Source organism: Camelus dromedarius, chromosome 7 (genome assembly GCF_036321535.1).
Source record: "Camelus dromedarius isolate mCamDro1 chromosome 7, mCamDro1.pat, whole genome shotgun sequence".
In the NCBI taxonomy this organism is placed as follows: Eukaryota; Metazoa; Chordata; class Mammalia; order Artiodactyla; family Camelidae; genus Camelus; species Camelus dromedarius.
The window spans coordinates 69,472,021-69,495,138 of NC_087442.1; the positions used below are offsets into that span (position 1 = coordinate 69,472,021).

The 23,118-nt window shown below is 36.3% G+C and overlaps 1 protein-coding gene across 1 annotated transcript in view; it reads left to right on the forward strand.

The window, feature by feature from the left end:
* SEMA3E (semaphorin 3E) overlaps nt 1-23,118 on the forward strand; it is a 223,336-nt gene that overhangs the window by 132,448 nt on the left and 67,770 nt on the right. Inside the window, exons 3-4 of the mRNA XM_010977989.3 lie at nt 5,258-5,317; nt 7,678-7,797. Of these exons, the coding sequence (XP_010976291.3) occupies nt 5,258-5,317; nt 7,678-7,797 (180 nt within the window). The remainder of the gene's footprint in view (nt 1-5,257; nt 5,318-7,677; nt 7,798-23,118) is intronic.

The following is a 23,118-nucleotide window of genomic DNA, read 5'->3' on the forward strand; positions in this document are numbered from 1 at the left end:
AAATGAAGAAAATCATTTCCCTTACTGTCTTGGCAGAATATTTGTACATGATGGCTTTAAAATAACTTGATTTCCAGTGAGATCATTCTCTTATCTTTTCTCTCCTGAGTGGACATTTGAATGCAGTCCTGAGCCTGGTGTAATTTTGTTAAAAACAAACAAACAAACAAAACAAACTCAAGTAAAAACAACAACGAAAACAAAACTTGAGTGAATCTATGATGATATTGTTCCTTTGGAGAGCTCCCATGTGTTGGGCTTCACAGTGGTGAGTGCTCATAATGGAATCTCCTACCTCTATCCCTTCCATCCACCCAGAGTACTCTGGTTAAGACGCTTTCCTCTGCTCTCAGAAATCCTGCCAGTCTTTCAAACTTGCTGAAATCTTACAGGATTTCCTCCCTGATTCAACTGGAAATTACTTGTCTCAATTACTTGACACTGATGGCAGTACGTTCATGTCAGCAAATCTCCTCCAGTAAATTGACTGTGCCAAAAATGTGATAAAGATACAGTGATTGATCCAAGTCTGTCAATAGGCAAGGAGTCAACAGTGACTGCACTGAAGGCCTTGTGCCAGGTAGACATTTTAGGGATATAGATAGAAATAAGTCACTGCCTTGCTTGCCCTCTGTTGACTCGTAGTCTAATAATCAGAGAGCTGGGTGGAGTTAAGTATGCAAATCTTTACAGTCATAGGTAGAAAAAGTAAGAAAGGCAATTTCAAGAATCAAAAGAAAGAGAGATACTGTCTATTAAAAAAGTTATCAGGGAACGTCTTGTAAGAGGTGCCTGAAATAATGACTTCATTAGTCTTAGAGCAATTGCCACTGAGAGGTTTGCTTCTAGAAACAGCACACGTTCTGACAGTCCTAGAAAAGCCATGTATTGTCTCCACCAGCACATAAGGCATTTTCTTTTGTTTGTGTTGACAACTGTAAAGAGTCTGAAATTGTACCTGGCTTTTAAGACAAGTTAGCCTGTCATAGTTTCCTGGCTGCTGGCAGAAGACAGATTTCTGAGCCAGAGACAGAGGACTCACTCACAGCACAGCAGGCGGCATGAGCCTCCTGTTTGCATCACTTGCCTTTTTCCCCTCGAGTCCCACAGCGGGTGGGCACAGCAGCCTAAAGAGACATACACACAGTGAATGTGTGTTGTACCCACTTAACCTGAAGCTCAGAAAACTCCCAGTCTTATAAGAGGTCTGCTAGCAAACCTGTCCAACCTTTGCGCAGAGGGAGAATTTGTCTTTATTATCCAGGTCAGGAAACACATCTTCCATTTGCCCTGGAGGAAGATTCAATCTTTGTCTTCCAAGGCTGTTTGCAAAGAATGTGGAACACAAACTGTCAATAAAGTGTAGAAATGGTCAAGAGAATTGCCCCCCAACAACAACGTGTTCAAATGGTCCTGGAAATAATGGTTATGAAGCAGTGATGGAGGGGAATGTGAGATAAGATGTTGAGGCTGGTTTATTGGCTGGATGCTGTTTCATCATTGAAAAGCTGGACTTTGGTATATTTTTCCAAAGAATTGATTAAGTTATCTAATACTTTGAAATTGTAGAAACACAGCTTAAAGGTCATTATTTTACATAATGAAAAATGAGTAAAAAGGGATGCTAATATTCTAAGAAAAAAACCCCTACATCTCATAAATTAAGAGTGTTAAGAATATAAAGCATTATTCTGAATTACAGATGAGGTATTCTCTAATTTAGTCATATCAATAAGCAAATAAGCCATGAAAATCTTAACAATGATAGATGACCCTAAAATAAATTTGTGTTTTGTGTTACACACACACACACGCACACTTTAGCATATCCTTTTGCATAATTCATGCACCCAGAGTAAAATTGTAATTCTGAAACCAAATTAAATCTCAAATTAAAGTGGATTTTTGGAATCATCTGAGAAATCCTGTCACTCAGCGCCTGAATTTTTTCCAAAATAAAGGAGAAGTAAAGTTTATAAGTTCTATGGTTTCCCTCCTAGGATCCTTATTCTATAGTGATGTCAGTGACTTCTTAGGACGATGCAAGACTGCAGTGGAACTTGACCTTATTTTTATGTGATATCTTTCCTATTAAAGGTTATGAAACCTACATGATCCACTGATAGATTTACTGCTATAATGAAGAACATTGATTGTAGGATTTTCTGTGCATGCTTTTGGCTTTTTAGTTTTCTTTATAAACCTGTTCTTCTTTCTTTGTCTTCTTTTCTACATCACAACATAAAAAATGTGTTTTATATGTGTTTTTATTTAAAATGTATATACTACTCTAGAAAGCAAAAGAACACTCGGTGCAGAATATTGTTAGTAAGAAACTTTTGGGGACTCATTACACTAATAAGAACATCAAAGTATTATCATATACGCCTGTAGTTGAAACCATAGAGTGCTTACTCCTATAATAATAAATACAGTTCTAAAAGGATCATCATAATAAAATGTTTTTGTCACCACTTTTATAAATCCCCAGTATTTTTCATGTATTGGGGCTTAGATCTGGCTACATAATGTATGAGTTAAAGGCTTAAATTTTGACCATATTTGGGATTCAAACATGTATATCAGATTTCAAAGACTAAAATGCCTACAGGGGCCAGTCAGGTAAAAGAAAAGTCAGAAGCATAGCAGAGGGAGCCTGTCCCACTGCAAGAAGATGTCAGAAATTTTTGAATGTTGAGTAGTAATTGAAAGATAAATAAACTGTGTCCTCACTAAGTAAAAAATACCTTCAGTCATCAACATCTATAACCAGTTCAATAACCAGAATGTTCTTCTATGCTGGCAGAAGACAGGATAGGATGATGGTAGGCAGAGGGATGGGAGATACCAGGGAGAGATGATAGGAACTTTCGGGAGCAAACACATTGCCATCGATAGGAAGAGAGTCTGGCTTACTGGCCAGATATACATAGAGTTTCACAACATAAACATTGACACTGGATAGTAGGAAGCTGTACCTCAATCTAGATCCTAAGGCTCTTACGCATCTTGAGGAGCAAGACTATTTTTAGAAATACTATTAATATCTTAAGAGGTCCAGTCTATTCTCCTGGGAAATTTCTGCTCCTTTGCCAAAAATATTAACTTGAGAATGGAAGATGATTGCCTACAAAAATCCAAAGAAGTGTTGTTGCATGGCTCAGAGCAGCCGTAGAGGTAGGAGAGGAATAGAGAGCTTCTTAGGAGTCCTGTACACCAGTACATGTGGATCCAAGGTGCAGGTCTTTGGAAACAATGAAGAAAAAACGATGGGTGTTCTGGTGAGAGCCAGCATCGCTCAACTTAGAATCCATCACCACTGACCAGCAGAACCCGTGAAGATGCTGTGTCACCATGAGAAGGTGATCCTGTGGAATTCTGAGAGACACACAAGAAGGGGGGTTGACTCAGCCTTTTCAGTTGGGCAGGGAGAATGATTGATTCAGCAATTGTGGGGATAAACTGTTAACTAGAAGGCTCAAGGTCTTGAGGCACAGGAAACATTGGAGAACATACCAGTTGCTACAGTTACTTAAGTGGACCGTATTCCTTGATTATTAGCCATAGATCTGCATTGTGGTGTTGGACAGAGAAGTGGGCATTTTTTTTTAAAAAAGCTTCCACACAATACTACTGCTTTGGTAAAGTTCTGGTAAGAATGAAATGCAATGTTGAATCCGAAGTGCTCAGTACAAAAATTAGAAAGCTGAGAATGCCAAGTGTCAGTGAGGACTGCTAGTGGAGTATAAACATGTCACCACTCTGGAGAGCAATCTGGTGCTACATTAACAGAGTAAATATATGCTTTCGCTTAGACCCAGTAATTCTGCTCCTAGTTATACATACCAGTGGTGTTCTGATACAGATCCCAGATGGACATGTACAAAGATGTACCATTGTTGGATGTGGTGGAGATTTGTAGGTAACTGGGGTGTCCATCACTGGCAAAGGAGATAAGGGAACATGGGGGAGCCACACAAATACTACAATATTACAAAGCAGTTAGAAACAACAGACTGTATGTGTATATAGGGCTATATATGGGGATCTTAAGAAACCTAGTTCGTAGTGAAAAAGATGAGAAAAACTTTACATAAATTAAAAAATACCATTTACATAAATTAAAGAGACACAAAAAGCAATATACACTTTATAAGAAAATATGCAAATCACACACACAAAAAATTGTTACTGTTCCCAGTGACAGTTGACAGTGATTACCCCCTGGAGGGATGCAAATAGAAGAAGGAAGGGAGGAAGCCTAGGAAGTAAATAGGTAATTAAAATATGAGAGGGACCTTTTAAAACCAAAAATAATAGTGAGTCATGAGTTGAATAGTGTAACAAACTCAAACCTCCACAAGTGAGTTTATAAAGTAAAAGAAAGAAAAACTAGAACAATTTCATGCCGCGCCATCTGAAACCTATGCCAGACGTATGATTAATCCTATAGCTTAAGCAAAAAGGGGAACAGAAGCAGTTGGAGAAAAGAAAAGGATAGAGGAAACAATTTCTTTCATTGGGGGGAAGAAAAACACTTCACGGTCAAAAATTGTTGGAATTGGGTAAAAAGTGCCTACTGATTTCTGCCTGTGGCCCCAGCAAAATGCTAGGCACTATTGGAGGTAAAAACACGATATTTGATATATTCTCTCACTTCAAGGAAGAAACCAGGAAATTTGAAATATAGCAAAGATTTTCTGAAATCCAGTGGGAGACTGGTAGAGTTAAACTGTGTTTTTAAAAAATAATCAAAGATGTTTGTGGTATATTATGAAGTGAGCCATTACAAAGAGTCATCCTTTTATTCTTTTATGCAGCAAACGCTACAGAGAGTCCATAACACCAGGTTCTCTGCTGAACGGTAAAAATGGAAAGGGAACTCAAGGAGGTGCCTGATGTGGAGGGGCAGACAAGTTCAGGAGAAAGACTGGACAGCGGAGGTTATGGCAGGTTAAGTGCAGAGCAGTGCTGGTTGATGTGTGGGCGGCCTCTAAAGGCCTGAGACTTGAGATGAGCCTTCAAAGAGATTAGAAAATAATAGCGTAAAATAAAAGCTCAAAGATATGTGTCTTAATTTTGCAAATGGTACTGTAAAGAAGATAAAGTCTTGCTTGATACTCTCGAAGAAGAAAATAGAACCAACAAAAATAGAACAAAGTAAAATGTATTGAATTACAGAAAAAAATGAATTGGCTTTTTAGTGTGGTTTATTTTTATATGCAGTTTCATAATAGTCCATTATCTTTTCTTTCAGATACACTGGCCTAGTACAGCACTGAAAACAGAAGAATGCATAATGAAAGGAAAAGATGCTGTAAGTATTATTCATTGTAAATTAAACAAATCAGTTATATTCCTGATCGGTCACAAAGGACTGAATCTCTAAACTTTTATTTGCTTCTAAAAAGCACATGGGCAATTTGTTTCAGGAAGAAAAGAAAATATGCCTGTACATAAATGATATATGCATATGTATTTTCTATATATATAATTACTTAAAAATTAATTTCAATGTAGAGTTAAATGAAACTGAGGTACCATCTAGATCTTGGTTTTTATTTTGTCTTAATATATTGTAATCAACTCAGATTTATAAATTCCTTGTAGTAATGCTTATTTGCTATGTATTTGGGAGAAAAATAATTTCAGGCAGTTTCTTAATTTAAGGAAAAGCTAAGCACATTCTTTGTGAGATTTCATTGCACTGTGTTTAATAAATTAGAAACAAACTAAAGGAGAAGAAAGAAAAACTTTAAAAGACGACGGCAAAGGCAGTAAACAGACTTTACCTATTGCACATGTCGGAGGATGTCTCCTACTGAAAGAGTCATAATCCGTTTCTCCATAACATCCCTGCAGCGTGGGAGAGGGAAGAGGTGGTACAGCAGCAGCAGCCCTGCCAAGGGTGCTGGCACATGAGTGCAGGGACTTGACAGATGCTGGGAGTAGCTGGCTGACGACACAAGTCACGACTGTGGAGGAAGACATCCACATCTCCTTTGGAAAATTAACTCAATTTTCTTTTCAGTAAGAAAAAGAAAAAAAAATTACCATGTAAAAAAGTAACACACATCACACCAACTCCTCATTCTCTCTAGCAACTGGGTAACAGCCAAGGAATGAGTCAAGACATTCTTGCTGCCCTTAGTCTACAGCATGATGCTGACTAATTGAACACATTCAGAGGCTGTGTCAGTCTAAGTGCAGCTGAACCCAGATGTGGTTTAATTGGCTCAGTCAAGATGTGATGGTTTCAGGAGATGAAAAGCATGTGCTTATAGCAATATGCAAATAGAATATTTTTCTCATCTGATTGATTAGATTTTCCCAATTGTATGCGTCATCAACAGAATAAGATGCTACCTGATTGGGAAATTGAAGAGATCTGTGTGCACCAGATAATTAGTTCAGCAGTGCCTTCCTTGTTCTTATATATCTTATATAATCTGAATCACTTATGATGAGATGGTTTTGCTGGCTTTTTCATCCTAATACTGTTATATGAGAGACTTTAAAAATTAGAATCTGTCCTTATAAAACATTACATTTACTGTTGTATGTATTGGCACCAAAGTAACATTTAGCAGTAAAAGGGCTTAGTATTTTTCTCATTTTTTGTAAATGAATTAGCAATACCTAATTTGCCAACAAGGAGTTTGCTAGAATTAATTTAGTCAAGTTGGTTTGAAGCATTTTTAAATTTGTTGTCATTCAACAGACTCATCTAGTGACTTATGTATTAAAACTTTGTTAAACATGGAGTATGTCTTAGGTACTGTGTTTGATTAACTGCAGAATACAGAGATGTGTAAAATCAAGACTCTGTTCTCGATAAGCTTATAGTTGAATCCCAGCATAGGCAGACTAGAGCTCTGGGACCATGTGTGACCTGCCATGAATGAAGTTTGATTGGAACACAACCACATACATTCCTTTTTGTATCGCCATTGGCTGCTTGCATACTGTTGCTGCAGAAGTAAGTAGTTACAACAGAGAGTGGATGGCCCATCAAACTAAATATACTTACTCTCTGGTCCTTTATAGAAAAAGTTTGCAGATCCCTGGACTGTAATCTTAAGAGTAATAAATGTAAAAGGTTATTTTTTATCAGTTTTTTGTTTACTTGAAAATTCTCCCTGAATGTGCTTTATGTGACTGTATGAGTTTGAAAATACGACTTATTTTCCCAAACATCAAAGCTCTGTAGCGCCCTAAAGTCTGCATATGCTTCCTTAAGGGTAATGAAGCTTTTTCTGATTATTCATTGTCTGATGTTATGCTGATTCATTGTTTATATGTAATTTAAAAAAAAAACCAGCATTGGGAATAATTTAATCACTTGGTAGAACATATTGCCATGAAAATCTTTACACCTGAATACATTTCTGAACGGTGCTTTTTTTATCCCTCAGTTGTGTACTAGAGTACATGAAAATGGTATGCCCCCATTATTAACTGTGATTCATACATCACTGCTGACTAAAATGTGCATCAGTCCTCCAGTCTCTTCTGCTGGTCCTTGTCCTCTTTTCCTTGAGCCCTGTTGTCTCCTCTCGCCAAAAGAGGCTTATACATGAGATTTCTACAGTTAGGAAAAACAAAAACAAAGATCAAAAAACAGCTAAATGTTTTTATTACACTAGCCAATTTCTCCCTTTTTTTCCCCTGCTTTAGAGTGAATGTGCAAACTATGTTCGGGTTTTGCACCACTATAACAGGACACACCTTCTGACCTGTGGTACCGGAGCTTTTGACCCGCTTTGTGCCTTCATCAGAGTGGGATACCATTTGGAGGTATGATGATTTCATTCGTTGCAGTCAGTGAATTATCAAAAGTAATGCTGAAGAGAACTTTGTTTTAAAAAGAAAGGTTGTGACATTTCTTTGGATGAAAGAGGAAGAGCATTTGTGATCTTCTGATTCACCTTGCTTGAGTCAAAGAAATGATCTCTCTGGGCCTTAAAATCTTTGTCATCTATAAAATCTGTGAGCCAATTAACTCTTTATGTATTCTTCACTGAACGATTTCCTTTGCTTAATTTGTCCACTTAAAGTATTTCTTAATATCAAAATGCTCTCTCTTGTGTTTTTATATAAATTTTTATTCCTGAAAGCACCAAATTAGAATGAGTATACGTATGAATATATATACACATAAGTATTTATGAATACATTTATACAAATAAAATTACTACATATAGTACTTTTAAAAAGACACGCAAAGACCTGTTGATCCTGTAATAACTCCTTTTCTCAGCCTGGGGAGGTGGGGTTGGGATGGGGAGAGATTATAAACTGACTTAAGCTAAACATTAGTGGGTGAGAACTATACGTGTCTTCCTGGACCCCACCATTAGGTGATATGGTATCATGAAAGCAAATCCCAGCTGAATTCTGCCGCACACACATGCGCGCGCGCGCACACACACACACACCACACACACACACACAAAATACTTACTAACAAACAGCCTTGAAGAGCAATCATATAAACTGTTTCAACCTTGGTGAGTTCTCCACTCTTGTTTATTTAGGTACATTTTCAAGCACCTTATGTCATAGTTTCACTGTGAGGCATACTAAACAATATACTGGTGTCAGGGCCTGCTACCTTTTATTGAGCTTAGAAGGCAGAATCCTCAGTTAAGACAGGACACAGACAAAACAGAGCTACAGCAGTTAGTTTCTCCTGATTCTTACACCCCGTTTATGAAAGGGTAGCAGTGACTATAAAATATTTTCAGCCACTGCACATGAAGAACAACATTCATTTCACTAGTGAAAAATTATTTCTGATATTCTTGATTCTAGTTAATATTCAGGTGCACACAAAATTAGTAGTATCTGAAGTGTTTACTCTTACTGCCTCTGCAGAGTGCCCTGATTGAGGTATTTCAGCTGTGAAGTGTCTTTATAGGCAGGATTTTTGATTTGCATATTTTCAATGCTAACTAACCACCCCTAGTTGTAGATTAATGTTAAGTAGCATACACAAACACATCATAGTGTATTTACTAAATTATTTTACGGAAACAGTGCAGGCCATATAGTGGGAAAGACTTCACACAAAGATGTCGAAAGCAAATAAATCCAGTGCAAAGTCAGAATGTTTACATATATACAGATATACAAAGTATACATATGTGTACACATATGTACACATGTTTATACAAACACACAGATATTCATGCAAACTTAGAATATATACAACTTTTGGTGCAGATCTATTGGCAACAATCCTCTTAGTTTTCATTTATCTGAAAATACCTTTATTTCATCCTTTTTTTGGAAGGATATTTTCCCTGGAGGTAGAATTCTGGTTAACAATTTTTTTTTCTTTAAACATCTCAGAAATTCTTTATTATCTTATAACCTCTTTCTGTTGTAAATTCAGGTTTCATTCATAATGATATTACTCTGTTTGTAATTGCTTTATCTTTCAAAATTTTCTCTTTCTCTTTGTTTTTCAGTAGTTTTTCTATAGTGTGCCTATGTGTGTGGTTGGAATGGTAGTTGGGAGATTGGTATTTATATTTCTTGGGACACTAAGATTTTTAGATACAGAGTTTACATTTTGTGCCAAACTTACAGCCTTTTTTTTTTAAATTAAATCTCTGCCTCATTCCCTCAATCCTCTCATTCAGAGAGAGAGAGAAAGAGAGAGAAATAGACAAACAGACAGGCAGACAAATTGACTTTTGGGCATTGTCCCACAGATCACTGAGATTCTGTTCATTTTTATTCAATCTCTTGTCTGTTTTTCCAATTGAATAAATATTATTCACTTATTTTCAAGCTTATTAACCCCTTCTTCTGACATCTTTAATATGCTGTTAAGCTCACTCCACTAATGGTACGTATAGATACTGTACTTTTTAGTTCTAGAACTTTCATTTTGTATATTTTCCATTTCTATACTGAGCTTTCCCCCATATTTTTACTCATTGTAACTATATTTTCCTTTAAGCCTTTGAACATATGTTAACAGCTGTTTTAAAATCCCTATGTGCTAACTTAAACACCTGGGTCAGCATAAGGTAATTTTGCATTGACTACTTTTTCTCTTGCTGTGGATCATATTTTCTTGTATCTTTGCATGTCTAGTAATTTTTATTTTGTACTGGACATTATAGATTATATGTTTTTATTTTGTGTTCTGAATTCTATTATCTTTTGAATAGGGTCAGTTTTTATTCTAGTAGGGCGTTTACCTGTCAAGACTCCCACTCCAAGCTCCCTTGCAGCAGGCAGCAGCCACAAATCCCTGTCATCTTTGTAGCCACTGCTTTTCATGGTCTGCTTGCACCTGTAGTTCAGCTGTCAGCTAAAGATTTGGGAGAGAGTATGTGCATATATCTCAGGGTGCCTCCTTCAGTTTCTGGGTACGTTGTCTCACTTTTCATCTGATCTGGTACCTTAGATATCTGTTCTGTGGCTTTCCAGGCTAGTAAGTCTCTAGCTTTCTGCTTGAGTTGTAGCCATTCCTCACCACATGAATTAGGAGGTTTCCTTGAGTGAAAAACTCTCCAGTCTCTGTCTGCTCTTACCTCATCTCCAATGCCTTCAAATAATTGTTTTTTATATTTTTTTACTTAGTTAATCATCATTATCTGTGGGAGTTAGTTCAATACAAGCTGCATTGTCACTATTAGAAGTGAAACGCCATGTAATTCACCTTCACATTCATGACGTTGAATATTTTTCTCATGTAAGTGTCTAAGTATTAGGTATGATTAAAACATATTTTGAAAACAAAATTCTCTGTGTCATAAAAGGAATTTGTGGTCATATGGTAATAAGGGCAGTGAAAGATTTATTCCCAGAACTCTACTTAGAGGCTTGATAATTTCATATGAGGGAATGAAAAATTGTAAATTATTATAGGTAAGGAAAATGCTTTGAAAAACACAGAGAGAGACACATATGGAGTAGGTTCACAGACATTAGTCTAGTTGGTTGGGAAATAGCAGGAGTTAAACTGGGGCAAATTGGTGGAGGATTTTAATGCCAGACAGTGGCATTCTATAGTTATAGCTAAAAAATAGCATAGAGACCATGAAGGACTTGGAGCAGAGTGTTTGATTGACATGCCATGGTATTTAGGATTGATCCAAGCAGAGAAGGATGAAAGGCAGAGAGAAGTTAGAGGAGGCTATTGTAAGAATCTTTGTGAGAGATGATGAGGATATTTAAGAGTGTTGTCACAAGCAGAGGAAAGGAGATGTGGGACTGATGTGAGAAGCCACTCAGCAGGAATTTATATAATTTAACGTTTTATTGGATGTTGCTGGTGAGCTGGCATTTAAAAACAATTTGATTTTATTTCTTGATGCTTGGGAAGAAAAAGTCTGTAACAGCAAGAGGAAGCTGTGGAGGCAGAGTATGTATGTTTTTGTGAGAACATAAAAAGTGCTCCATGTTTCTCAATTATAACTTTCCCCCATACACAGCTATTTGAAAAAATTGATCCTGGAGCTAGGATAGGATATTATCAGAATAGTTTGATTTATTGAACCCTAGGGAGTTAATAGTCCCTGAAGGAGTCTCTCCTTTTCTCTTTTTCTCTCTCTCCCTCATTCTCTCTTATTTTTTCCTCACTTTCCTTCTCCACCTTACACTTTACCAAAGTAACTTGGAAAATGCCATTATTTAGGTGACAGTAGAATGTCTAGGGAATACCAGTGTAAACAGACTGAGCAAACAGAGTAGTATAAGGCAAAGTAGAATCACACTTGGAAAAAGAAAAAAATTAATGATTATTAGACAATATCATCAATGCTACAGGGAGAGCCGTTTTGGTAAAGAGATGAGTGATTAAGATGTAGGAAGTTAGGAAGTGACTAAATAGTGATAAAATAAATGCAGTAATATTGTCTGTTTAATCCAGAAATAGAATCGTTAAGGAAAACATATATAAGGAAGGATATAAAAGTGTAGGAGTGTTGAAAGAAGTTTTTCCTTAGGATAGTCAATCAAGAAACTTAAATTATTTATTTAATAAGAGGATGTAATCACCTGCCTTCTTGGAGTTAAGGAGACTAGGTAGGGAGCAAGTTTGCCAGAGAGGAGGGCTGTCAGATAGTCAGTGGAGAGAGCTCATTAGCAGTTGGATATAAAGGGCTGTTTTTCAGGAGATAAATCTGAACTAGAAATATTGATTTGAGAATTAACAGCATATATATGTGTGTGAAAGCTGAGATCTTTAGGTATGATATCATTGCTTGGGAAGAGAATGTGAGTAAAAATAGCTGCATATGGAGCCCAGAAACACCAATATTTGAAAAGTTAGTGGAGGAAGAAAAAGCCCATAAAGGAGACTAATAAGGAGTTACTAGAAAAGTTAGGAGGAAAATAAGAGAGTGAGATAGAACAGAAATGAGGGAGTGATCACCAGTGTTAGAAGTCTCCAAGAGTCAGTGTCGTTGCACCTAGAAAGTCTTTGGAGGCATTTATGAGAGGAGTTTCAATAAAATGAGGATGCAAACCATGGTCTTCTGGCATTAAAGGATTGAAAGCCAGCTTTGTCTTGAATCACTTTTACCTCTTTATTTTATTATTTATAACTTTTTACTGAAGTATAATGTAAATACAGGAAGTACACAGCATGTGAATGAGTTGCTAGACCATTTCTACAAATTGAATTCCCTGTGTAACAGATATCTGGATCAGATCATTTCTTTTCTTTTAATTTTTTTGCTTTTGTTTTCATCATTTATTTTTCCTCAGAGGATGTAAACTCGGGTTTATTTTGTTTGTTTTTTTCTCTTACTCCCCTTCTAGTTTAGTCTTCATTTTCAAAGTGATTTTTTCTTTTGATTTCAGGATCCTTCCTGAATTCTATCACTTCATTTTTGAGTTTTTCTAATTTTGATGTATGCTTTTCTTGTATTTCTCCTATCATTTTCTTAATTTATTTTAGCTTCTGTTGAAATACTAAGTTGTGTTTGATTCTCATCTATTTTGTGAAATGTCTCTTTGACAGAGTTTCATGGTCTATGGTAATGTTAATTCTGTTTCTTATTCTTTTATCCAAAAATAACATTGTACTGGATTCAGATGGGATCTTTTTATGTTGCTCATTTTTATATAAAATTAGTTTTCCAGAGCTTTTAGAAAGAAAGTGTAGATCAGAATAATTGTATATCTAGCTTCATATTTTAGAACTCACCATTCTGTTTTGTGAAGTGTTCAAAAACATGGAGATATAAACGGATAAATATGAATGTAGATAAAGATTTGGATAAAGACATAGATACAGATATTCTTTAGGCTATGATCTCCTCTTTTGTCTGGATATTGCTTTCCTTTGACCTTCTTTTTTCCTTTCTTAGACAAGTTATATTCAACTCACAGGAGTTTCTTCTTGGTAGGGAAGTTGGCTGGTTAATTTTGAGGGTTCATAGGGCTCTATCCTTCCCACAGGCCACTTCCTATCACAGTCCTATCAGATTGAATCAGCATGAATTTCTCCAAAGTTCAGCCGTCATTCTGAAGTGATGCTGTACACTCAGTGAGCACTTACTGGAAGTTTGAGAGTTCTTTTCTCCCCACAGTTGACAAAACCTGGTTGCTTTTCTCTGCTTCCTTCTGCAAGATATTAATACTCTATGTGGCTTATAGCTTGCAGTGGTTCCTCCACACCTGCTGGTACTTGGGGACCCACGGAGATGTCTTAACAGGCCAGTTTGCTGTAGGTGTTGTCTGTGAACTTTTGGCATTTCTAGTTGATCCATCTGTTTTTCTGGGAGAGCTTATGGAGAACAGAATATATGCCTCTGCTGCTGTCCTCTCAGAAGTCTAATATTATGGAGTCCAGGCTCATATTGCTTGCCATACAATTGAAGCCAGCAATGAGAGATGAGTTGTGGGGCAAAGAATACCAACTTTATTTGCAAAGCCAGCAAACCAAGAAGATAGTGGACTAGTGTCCCCAAAGTACCATCTTACCTAAGTTAGAATTCAGGTACCTTTTATACTAAAAGGGGTGGAGGTGTGTCTGGTTGTTGCAGACTTCTTGGTGCAAGAATCCTTTGTTCTTGGAGCTGGTCATGTAAGTCTGGTCACAATGTTCCTATAAACCTCTAACAAAAATGTTAGTCTGTGTCCTCTAACTTTTTATCTCCAAATGAATGGAAGTGTTATACCTTTAAGGATCAGAGTCTTGAGAATGGGTTGTCATGTATATTTCAGACTATAGGCAATGTTCTTTTACAAAAAGTGCAGAGCCAGCATGACTGCGCACAGGCAACAGAACACAAAGCTTAGAACTAGAGGAATAGATCCAATATGGAGTCAAGTTTGTTCTTCTTTGTTACTTTGTTTGTTCTTAGGTACTTTGTCAGAGTACCTTTTAAATAATAAAATGCTATACAAATATGAAGTACCACGTAAAATACTACAAGTTTATGTCTCCCTGTAATTTTACTCACCTTACCAAAAAATGGGAATTTTCTGTTACTATAGAGATTCAGACAAAAAAAATCCCAGAAGTTCACACATAAAATAAATTTCTAGAGAATTGGCAAAGGCCTTGAATGGCTGCAAAATGAAAATTGATTTTTGTTATACTTAGCAACCCAAGTTTCTCTTAGAATACAGTGATTTTAACACAATGATATTAGTGTGCTACTATTTGTGTTCATTTTCTGTGTTGCGAAACAAATTACCAAAAGTTTGGCAGCTTAAAACAACATACATTAATTACCTCATAGGTTCTGTGGGACAGGAGGAAGCCAAGCACTGCTTAGCTGACTCTGCTTTTCCAGGTCTCTCAATACTGAAATCAAGATATTATCTGGGCAACCATCTTTTTAGACCTCAGGGTCGTGTTCCAAGTTCTTGTGGTTGTTGGCAGAATTCAGTTCCTCGCAGCTGTCGGACTCAAGTGCCCATTTTCTTGATGGCTGTCACCCAGGGGCTGCTCCCAGCACCTAAGGGTCACCAGACATTCCTTGCCATGTGGTCCTATCACAGCAATGACAGCTTGTTTGAAGCCAGCAGCAAAATCTACCTGTCCAGTTTGCTAAGAGGGAGTCATATAATATAACCTAATTAAGAGAATTACTGTACCGTCACCATGTAAAATTCTATCATCTAGAGAGGAGTTTCCCACCGTGCTTCTAGGTCTTGCCCACACCCAAGGGGTGGAGATTATACTGGACATCTGTAAGAGGGGGTGGGAATATTGGGGGCCGTTAATATTCTGCCCACCATACTTTCCTTTACTTATTTTCATGTGAAAGGAAGACTGCATTAGTACAAGTGTTTTAAATGGGTGTTTCTGTGGGAAGCAAGGCCAAGGCACAGTGAGGGATGAGAAGTAAAGTCATTTTTTAAACTTTGTTCACAGCTCTCCTCTTAAAAGTAACTTGCGTTCCTCCTTGTAAGGATGGAACTAAAGGATGAATATGTGGGCCCCCTCCCAAATTTTGCCTGACCCAACTTGGGGAAGTTTGATTGTCCTTGAGGGCATATGCATTTTAATATAGATTGCTGTAGTATTTCACTAGTGTAGGGTAAATTTTCTCAGTGTATTTTTATTTAAAGCCTGTTTATATCCATTGTTAAGTATGCAGACTAACTTAGTCATGCAAATGTGATCGGCTCCAAAGATAACCAGTAATGTACCTTTTGATTTTCATTATATGATTTTGACATGATTTTCATCTAGTGCAGAATGTATAGCTACTCAGCTATTGAAGTTGGGATAGTGCCAGCTTTAAAATCAAAAGGGTTGTACATATACCTCAATTCATTGTAAGTCTCTTTGAAAATATGCTAGAAACTGTCCCCAAATAATGTTTTTCCCAAGTTAGTCCACATTTGTACTTCATAGACTGGAAATTATGCATTTTTCTGGTTGTTTGTATTCTCCAGTTAAATAGGTTATGATGAGCCGATGAGAGATTACTCTCCAGATATAACAGGTTCTTGTTTTTAGAGTCATGTGTTTGACCTCATGGGTCCTTTAGAGCTTTAGACCAAGCACAGCATCCAGTTTGTGGCCTGGTGCCCCGCTGGCTTCAAAGTTGGCGTTAATTTCCAGCCTCCCATGGTGTACCTGTGGAGACCTGGCCAAAGTAGTGAATCCTTTATTTTCAGTGAATATTGAAAATACCTTTTCAGGTGACAATACTTAAGTATCCAAAATAGATTGAAACATACATGTTATGAGCACATGGATTTTTTCAGGTATCTTTTTTAAAAGGTACTTAATACTTATTTCTTAGCAGATGAAATTTTAGTTTCTGCATGTAGTATAGAGTCAGATTTCTATTGGGAGAGCCAACAAAACTAGTAAGTTTCTAGAGGTTTAAAAAGTTACCCATTACAGTTATGTAACTGACACTAGTAATTTGTTTTACACAACTGATAACAGTATAGCCATGCATTTAATATTCTTTGTGTTTTTCACAAAGAAATATGCACATTTTCATCTCACAAATTATTTTGTCTAGTATTAACTCTTACCACACCCAGCTTTTAAACACACAAAATTTCAAAGATTGTCAGATTTGTTCTCTTAAAGGGTTTCTGTTAGGTCCCTATTTATTTCTATTTGGTTACCTGCAATTAACAGTAGGTAAAAAAATGTTAAAGGTAATAATTCTAAAATAATTTTGTAAAAATCTTAAAGGATATTAGTCATATGAATAGCATAAATATATGAAAATTTGCATTGAGTATTTAGCAATATTTATATTTTTAGATAATTTTAAAATATTGTTGGGCATTGGTTAAAAGAAATGTCCAGATTAAAATTTGCATTGGAAGAGTTTTATAAATCTTATTAGTCACATGTTTTGAAGGGCAATGCTGGTCTGAAACTTCCTGATCCATTTATGTGAAAGTAATATCTAGAAATATTTTATTGATTTAAAAATTATGGCAGTTTATCATATACTCATTTCAAATAAGTGATTAAAAGGTCATATGTATTACCCTATGAAGTCAGGTTTATATTTTGTTTTCTGTCTCTGAAGTTTTCTTTCTGGAGACCATGTGGTATATATGTATTTTTGACTAGAAGTATAATGGAAATTATAAGCAATGAACCTAGAGATTACCTAACAAAAATACTTTTTTTGAAGTAGGGAGAATGGAAATATTTTGTCATTGGAATGGATATTAAAAATTAATGTTAAAAAGGAAATTATTTACACTATCATTACAGCTATCAAGTAAAAACACAGCAATAATTTTTTTGAAAGAAGACATCCTAAGAGTTCTCATCACAAGGAAAAATTATTTTCCTTCTTTTATTTTGGATCTTAAAAAAAGACAAAAATTTTCTGAGTAGGTAAAGAAGATCATTTCAAATTTCTTACCACATTAGATTGTGATTTGTTATTTAGAAATTAGCATGAGAAGACTTAAATAGTAGCTGATTTTTGAAAGAAATTTTGTATCTTGTCCATCAGGTCCTCAGTCATTTTCTGCATTATTTCTCTGCTTTCTTTACTGCAAATCAAAAGATATTTTTCAGTGCAGATGATAGAAAAGGCAATGTTACAATTTCTGGGGCATAAAAAGGTGAGCATGACATTTTCTCCAGAAGCTTGCAGTCTATTATTTTTGTGATTTTTAACATCCCTAAGGTTATTTTAAAATGTCTCAGGATAGAGGAGTTGTTCCTTCAAGGCCTGTCTCTCCTGTCAATCTTAATTGTGAAAGCTGGTTGTAGGATCTTCTGGTAGGAAGGGGAACAGGATTCCTTGGGGTAGTTTTTTTGTCAGAATGATTATATGAAAGCTTTTGGAAAGTCAGACTGCTTGACAAACTTCCCTTTCAGCTCACTCTTTTGCATGCTCTGTGTGTGAAGCAGTTGGTAAGAAACTCCATTCTCCAGCACCAAGTGCCTGGGAGCAAAGAGAAGGTACAGAGCAAAGCCGGTGATGCTGTGGTGCTGAGCCGCTTTCCTATTGGCCCCTGGGGACGAGGGACCAGGAGAGGCTTAGGCTGTGCCAGAACTCTAATTAACGAAGAGGCAGACCAGATCCTCAGGGAGCAGTGAGCTCTGCTATGAGGGCTTTTTTCCCTCCACTTAATACGTAGAATACAGGGGAAAAGTCAGTAAAATAAAAAGTGAAAGTACCCCAGGGCCAACTTTTGTCCATTTCTTCTGTGCCACCCCCTGTTAATACCTTGTTTGATTTTCCAAATGTGTGAGTATTGCATGTATGATAACAAAAGATGTTAATATTCTACTTGGACTTATGATTTTGTTGATTTTTTACTCAAAACTATTTCAAAGACATTACTCTTTGTATATTTGGACATAATCTCATTCATTCAAATGGCTACGTAGTATTTCATAGTTAGAGTGGACCATAATGTAATTAAGTGATTCATTTTTAAACTATTGATCCTAAGGCTACAGCGAAGCAGAGAATGAGCGTGGTACTCAAGTGGTTGGGCACCCAAAGGGCAAATGAGCTGCTAGTGGCTGTGTCCCAGGAAGCATTCATGTCTCTTCTGTTGGATCAGACATTATAAACTGGTGGCCATATGTCCAGTTCAGCTCACAGATGTGCTTTGTTTGTCACAGTGTTTCTTGTTGGTTTTCTTTTTAAGAGCCTACATTTGAAAACCGGTTGGTTGCACAGAGTAAATTGTGATTTCCATTGGAATGACATGAAAAGAATCAGTGGGTGCCTAGTAGTTGCCTCCCTGTTCCTCGCATAGGGCATGTGCTCGATTCCACAGTCCCCGTCACACACACAGTCCATGCTTCCACCCGGCTACTGCGGGTCCACCTGGTCCTGATGGGCATTTGCATTTGTTATTCAGGCACTAGAAGGATTATGAACTTCCTCAAAACCATTTCATGGTTAGAATCTAGTGGTCGATAACCATGGGAAGAAGGAATGAGCAAGCCAATGAATTAATGAACGACTGGGTTTTGTTATATTCATACTTTGATGTAAAACTCTAACAGAATTCTAACAGTCCAAATTAAGAAATTTCTGGACTTTATTTTGATATATGAAAGTTTCAGTTAAACTTGGTGAATTTTTGCTTTTTTTCTGACTTTATAACTTCATAATGGTTTGCTTTTTAAAATAATTTTATTTGGTTCAATTGGTGTAAGTATTTATAAGGTAGACTTTATCTTATCCATTCTATAATAAGTTCCCTCTGTACTCACACTTTTTACTTTTAATTATGTGGATTCTGCTAACTCTTGAAAAGGTTTGGTGATAATAGATATTTATTTGTTTTTACTCTTCTGGTCTTTAGAACATAAGGAAGCATAACACAGAGAGCAGAGACATTCTTTTTTTTTTTTTTTAAGACATTCTTGAAGTATAGTTTTTTGTTAACTTTAAAGAAAAGTGTACAGATGAAAAAAAAATGTACCTATGATTAGTTTTTACAAGTTGAACACATCTGTGTAACCAGCGGCCAGATCAAGAAATAAAACATCGAAGTGGGGAGGGTATAGCTCAGTGGTAGAGCACATACTTAGTATGCACCAGGTCCTGAGTTCAATCCCCAGTACTTCCATTAAAAAGAAATAAAACATTCCAGTACCCCAGAATCCCTGCTGTGGTTCTTTCACTAAGTATCCATCCCCCACCCCAGCCAAATTAACCACTATTCTGATTTCTATCACCATAGATTGGTTTTGCCTCTTTTAGAATTAGTAGAGTCCTGGAGCACATTTTTTGTGTGTCTAGCTTCTTTGCTTGAGAATATGGTGGGATCAGTGTGTGTTGTATACAGTTGTAGTTCATGTGTTCTCATTGCTCTGCAGTGTTTCTTTGTATGGGTACAGTTCAGTGTATTTACCCCATTGTCCTTTTGCTGAGCCTTTGGGTTGTTTACAGTTGCTGTGCTGTTATCATGCTGCCAGGAACATTCTTGTGCATGTCTTTTGGCAAACGTGCACGTGTATTTGCTTTGTATATTCTAGGAGTGGAATTACTGGGTCATGGAAGATGTGTATGCCCAGCTGTAGTAAATACTGCCAAACTGTTTTGCAGTCCATGTACCAGTTCCATGCCCTCTAGCAATACATGCACGTGCTAGTTACTCCACAGTCCCTAGACAATACTTAGTACTGTCTGTCTTTTTTCTGTTTTGATGAAAATGTGTTGGTGTCACATTATGGTTTTAATTTTCATTTTCTTGATGACTAACGAAGTTGAGCACTTTTCACATATTTATCAAGGCTTAGGATTTTTTGAGTCATTCTTGAATTCTCTTTGCCATGTAAGAGCTACTTGATGTTGGCCAAATAAGTTTGTTGGGAGATTTTATGAGGGACCAAGTGGAAAATACCAGTTCAGTGTTGGACAGAAAGAAAATAGTCAGTTAAAGATAATTGCTACCATGACCCTTTTCTTTTGTCCTTTGAAAGTGATAAAAAAAATTTAAAACAAGGATCGAAAAATACAACTGGGGGAAAAATGGTGGAAGAGAAAAGCTGAATTAAGTATAGAAAAGTGCTGGAAAAGAGGACCAGGTAAGGAGAAACCAGTATTTCTTGATTGTTATACTGACTTTCTTGTCAGTCAGTAAATCCAGGAAAAAAGATGTGTTATATAGTTCACTTTAGAAGGAAGAGTGGAGAAATTAGTATCAGAAGCTTTGGATTCAGGAACACCAAGAACTTTGATGTATATAATTGAATATAAAATACTTTAAATAAAAAATATGGTAAAAAAAACATATATATATATAAAAGTTTAGCCCAATAGTGAGCTGGTATCACAATAAAAATTAGCTATTTTTATTAACTTTTCCAACTTTGAGCTTTGAGATATAATTATAAATCTTTTTATAAGATATATTTTTTTAAAAAGGAAAAAAGAGGACACTAATGAACTAATCTACAAAACAGAAACAGACTTGCAGACATATTAAGCAATCTTACGGCTACCAGGGAAAAGGGAATGGGAAGGGATAAATTTGGGAGTTTGAGATTTGCAAATGTTAACCACTATATATAAAAAATAAATAAACAACAGATTTCTTCTGTATAACACGGGGAACTATATTTAGTATCTTGTAATAACCTTTAATAAAAAAGCAGACTTCAGACAATACTGTGGAGCTACAGTCATCAAGACAGCATGGTATTTCAAAATTGTAGAATAGACTACGCTGTATAGCACAGGGAAATATACACAAAATGTTATGATAACTCACAGAGAAAAAAATGTGACAATGAGTGTGTATATGTCCATGAATAACTGAAAAATTGTGCTGAACACTGGAATTTGACACAACATTGTAAAATGATTATAAATCAATAAAAAATGTTAAAAAAAAAAAAAAAAGACAGCATGGTATTGGTGCAAAAACAGACATATAGACCAGTGGAACAGAATAGAGAGCCCAGAAATGAACCCACAAACTTTTGGTCAACTAATCTTCGACAAAGGTGGCAAGAATATACAATGGAATAAAGACAGTCTCTTCAGCAAATGGTGTTGGGAAAACTGGACAGCAGCATGTAAAACAATGAAGCTAGAACACTCCCTTACACCATATACAAAAATCAGCTCAAAATGGATCAAAGACTTAAAACAAAATACAATAAACCTCCTAGAGGAAAACATAGGCAAAACATTATCTGACATACATCTCAAAAATTTTCTCCTAGTAGGAATAAAAGCAAGAATAAACAAATGGGACCTAATGAAACTTACAAGCTTCTGCACAGCAAAGGAAACCATAAGTAGAACAAAAAGACAACCTACGGAATGGGAAAAAATTTCTGCAAATGAAACCGACAAAGGCAGCTCATACGACTCAATAAGAAAAAAATAAACAACCCAATCCAAAAATGGGCAGAAGACCTAAACAAGCAATTCTCCAAGGAAGACATATAAATGATCAAAAGGCACATGGAAAAAATGCTCCATATCAATAATTATTAGAAATGCAAATCAAAACTACAATGAGGTATCACCTCACACCAGTCAGAATGGCCGTCATTCAAAAATCCACAAATGACAAATGCTGGAGAGGCTGTGGAGAAAGGGGAACCCTCCTACACTGCTGGTGGGAATGCAGTTTGGTGCAGCTGCTATGGAAAATAGTGTGGAGATTCCTCAAAAGACTAGGAATAGACTTACCGTATGACCCAGGAATCCCACTCCTGGGCTTATATCCAGAAGGAACCCTACTTAAGGATGGCATCTGCACCCCAATGTTCATAGCAGCACTATTTACAATAGCCAAGACATGGAAACAGCCTAAATGTCCATCAACAGGTGACTGGATAAAGAAGATGTGGTATATTTATACAATGGTATACTACTCAGCCATAAAAACCGACAGCATAACACCATTTGCAGCAACATGGATGCTCCTGGAGAATGTCATTCCAAGTGAAGTAAGCCAGAAGGAGAAAGAAAAATACCATATGAGATCGCTCATATGTGGAATCTAAAAAACAAAAACAAACAAACAAACAAAAAACCAAAGCGTAAATACAGGACAGAAATAGACTCACAGACATAGAATACAGACTTGTGGTTGCCAGAGGGGCGGAGGGTGGGGATAGACTGGGATTTCAAAATTGTAGAATAGATACACAAGATTATACTGTATAGCACAGGGAATCACAGAGGAAAAAATGTGATAATGAGTGTGTATATGTCCATGTATGACTGAAAAACTGTGCTGAACACTAGAATTTGACACAACATTGTAAAATGATTATAAATCAATAAAAAATGTTTAAAAAAATAAATAAAAAGCATATGAAAACATATATATGTATATGCATGACTGGGCATTGTGCTGTACGCCAGAGATCAACACATTGTAACTGATTATACTTCAATTAAAAAAAAAGGTACGAACAGTATAGTGGACAGTATCCATAATATAATCCTTTGCATAGAAAAAGCACAGACTTTCTACTTATGGTCTTTTGTACCTCATGCCAAAAACTTAAAGTTGTCATAGTGTATTGCTTTTTACATTTATAATTCTGTGGCAACCAGATGATTTCTTTTCCTTATTCAGTGGCTATTGGATATTGGTGGATGTTTTGTAGTAGCTGCATTAGCCTGCTTTAGGTTGGAAATGATGTCTGATAGATTTACTTTTTAATACGCTCTCTTGAAAATATATGGAGAAATTTTGAAAAAATATACC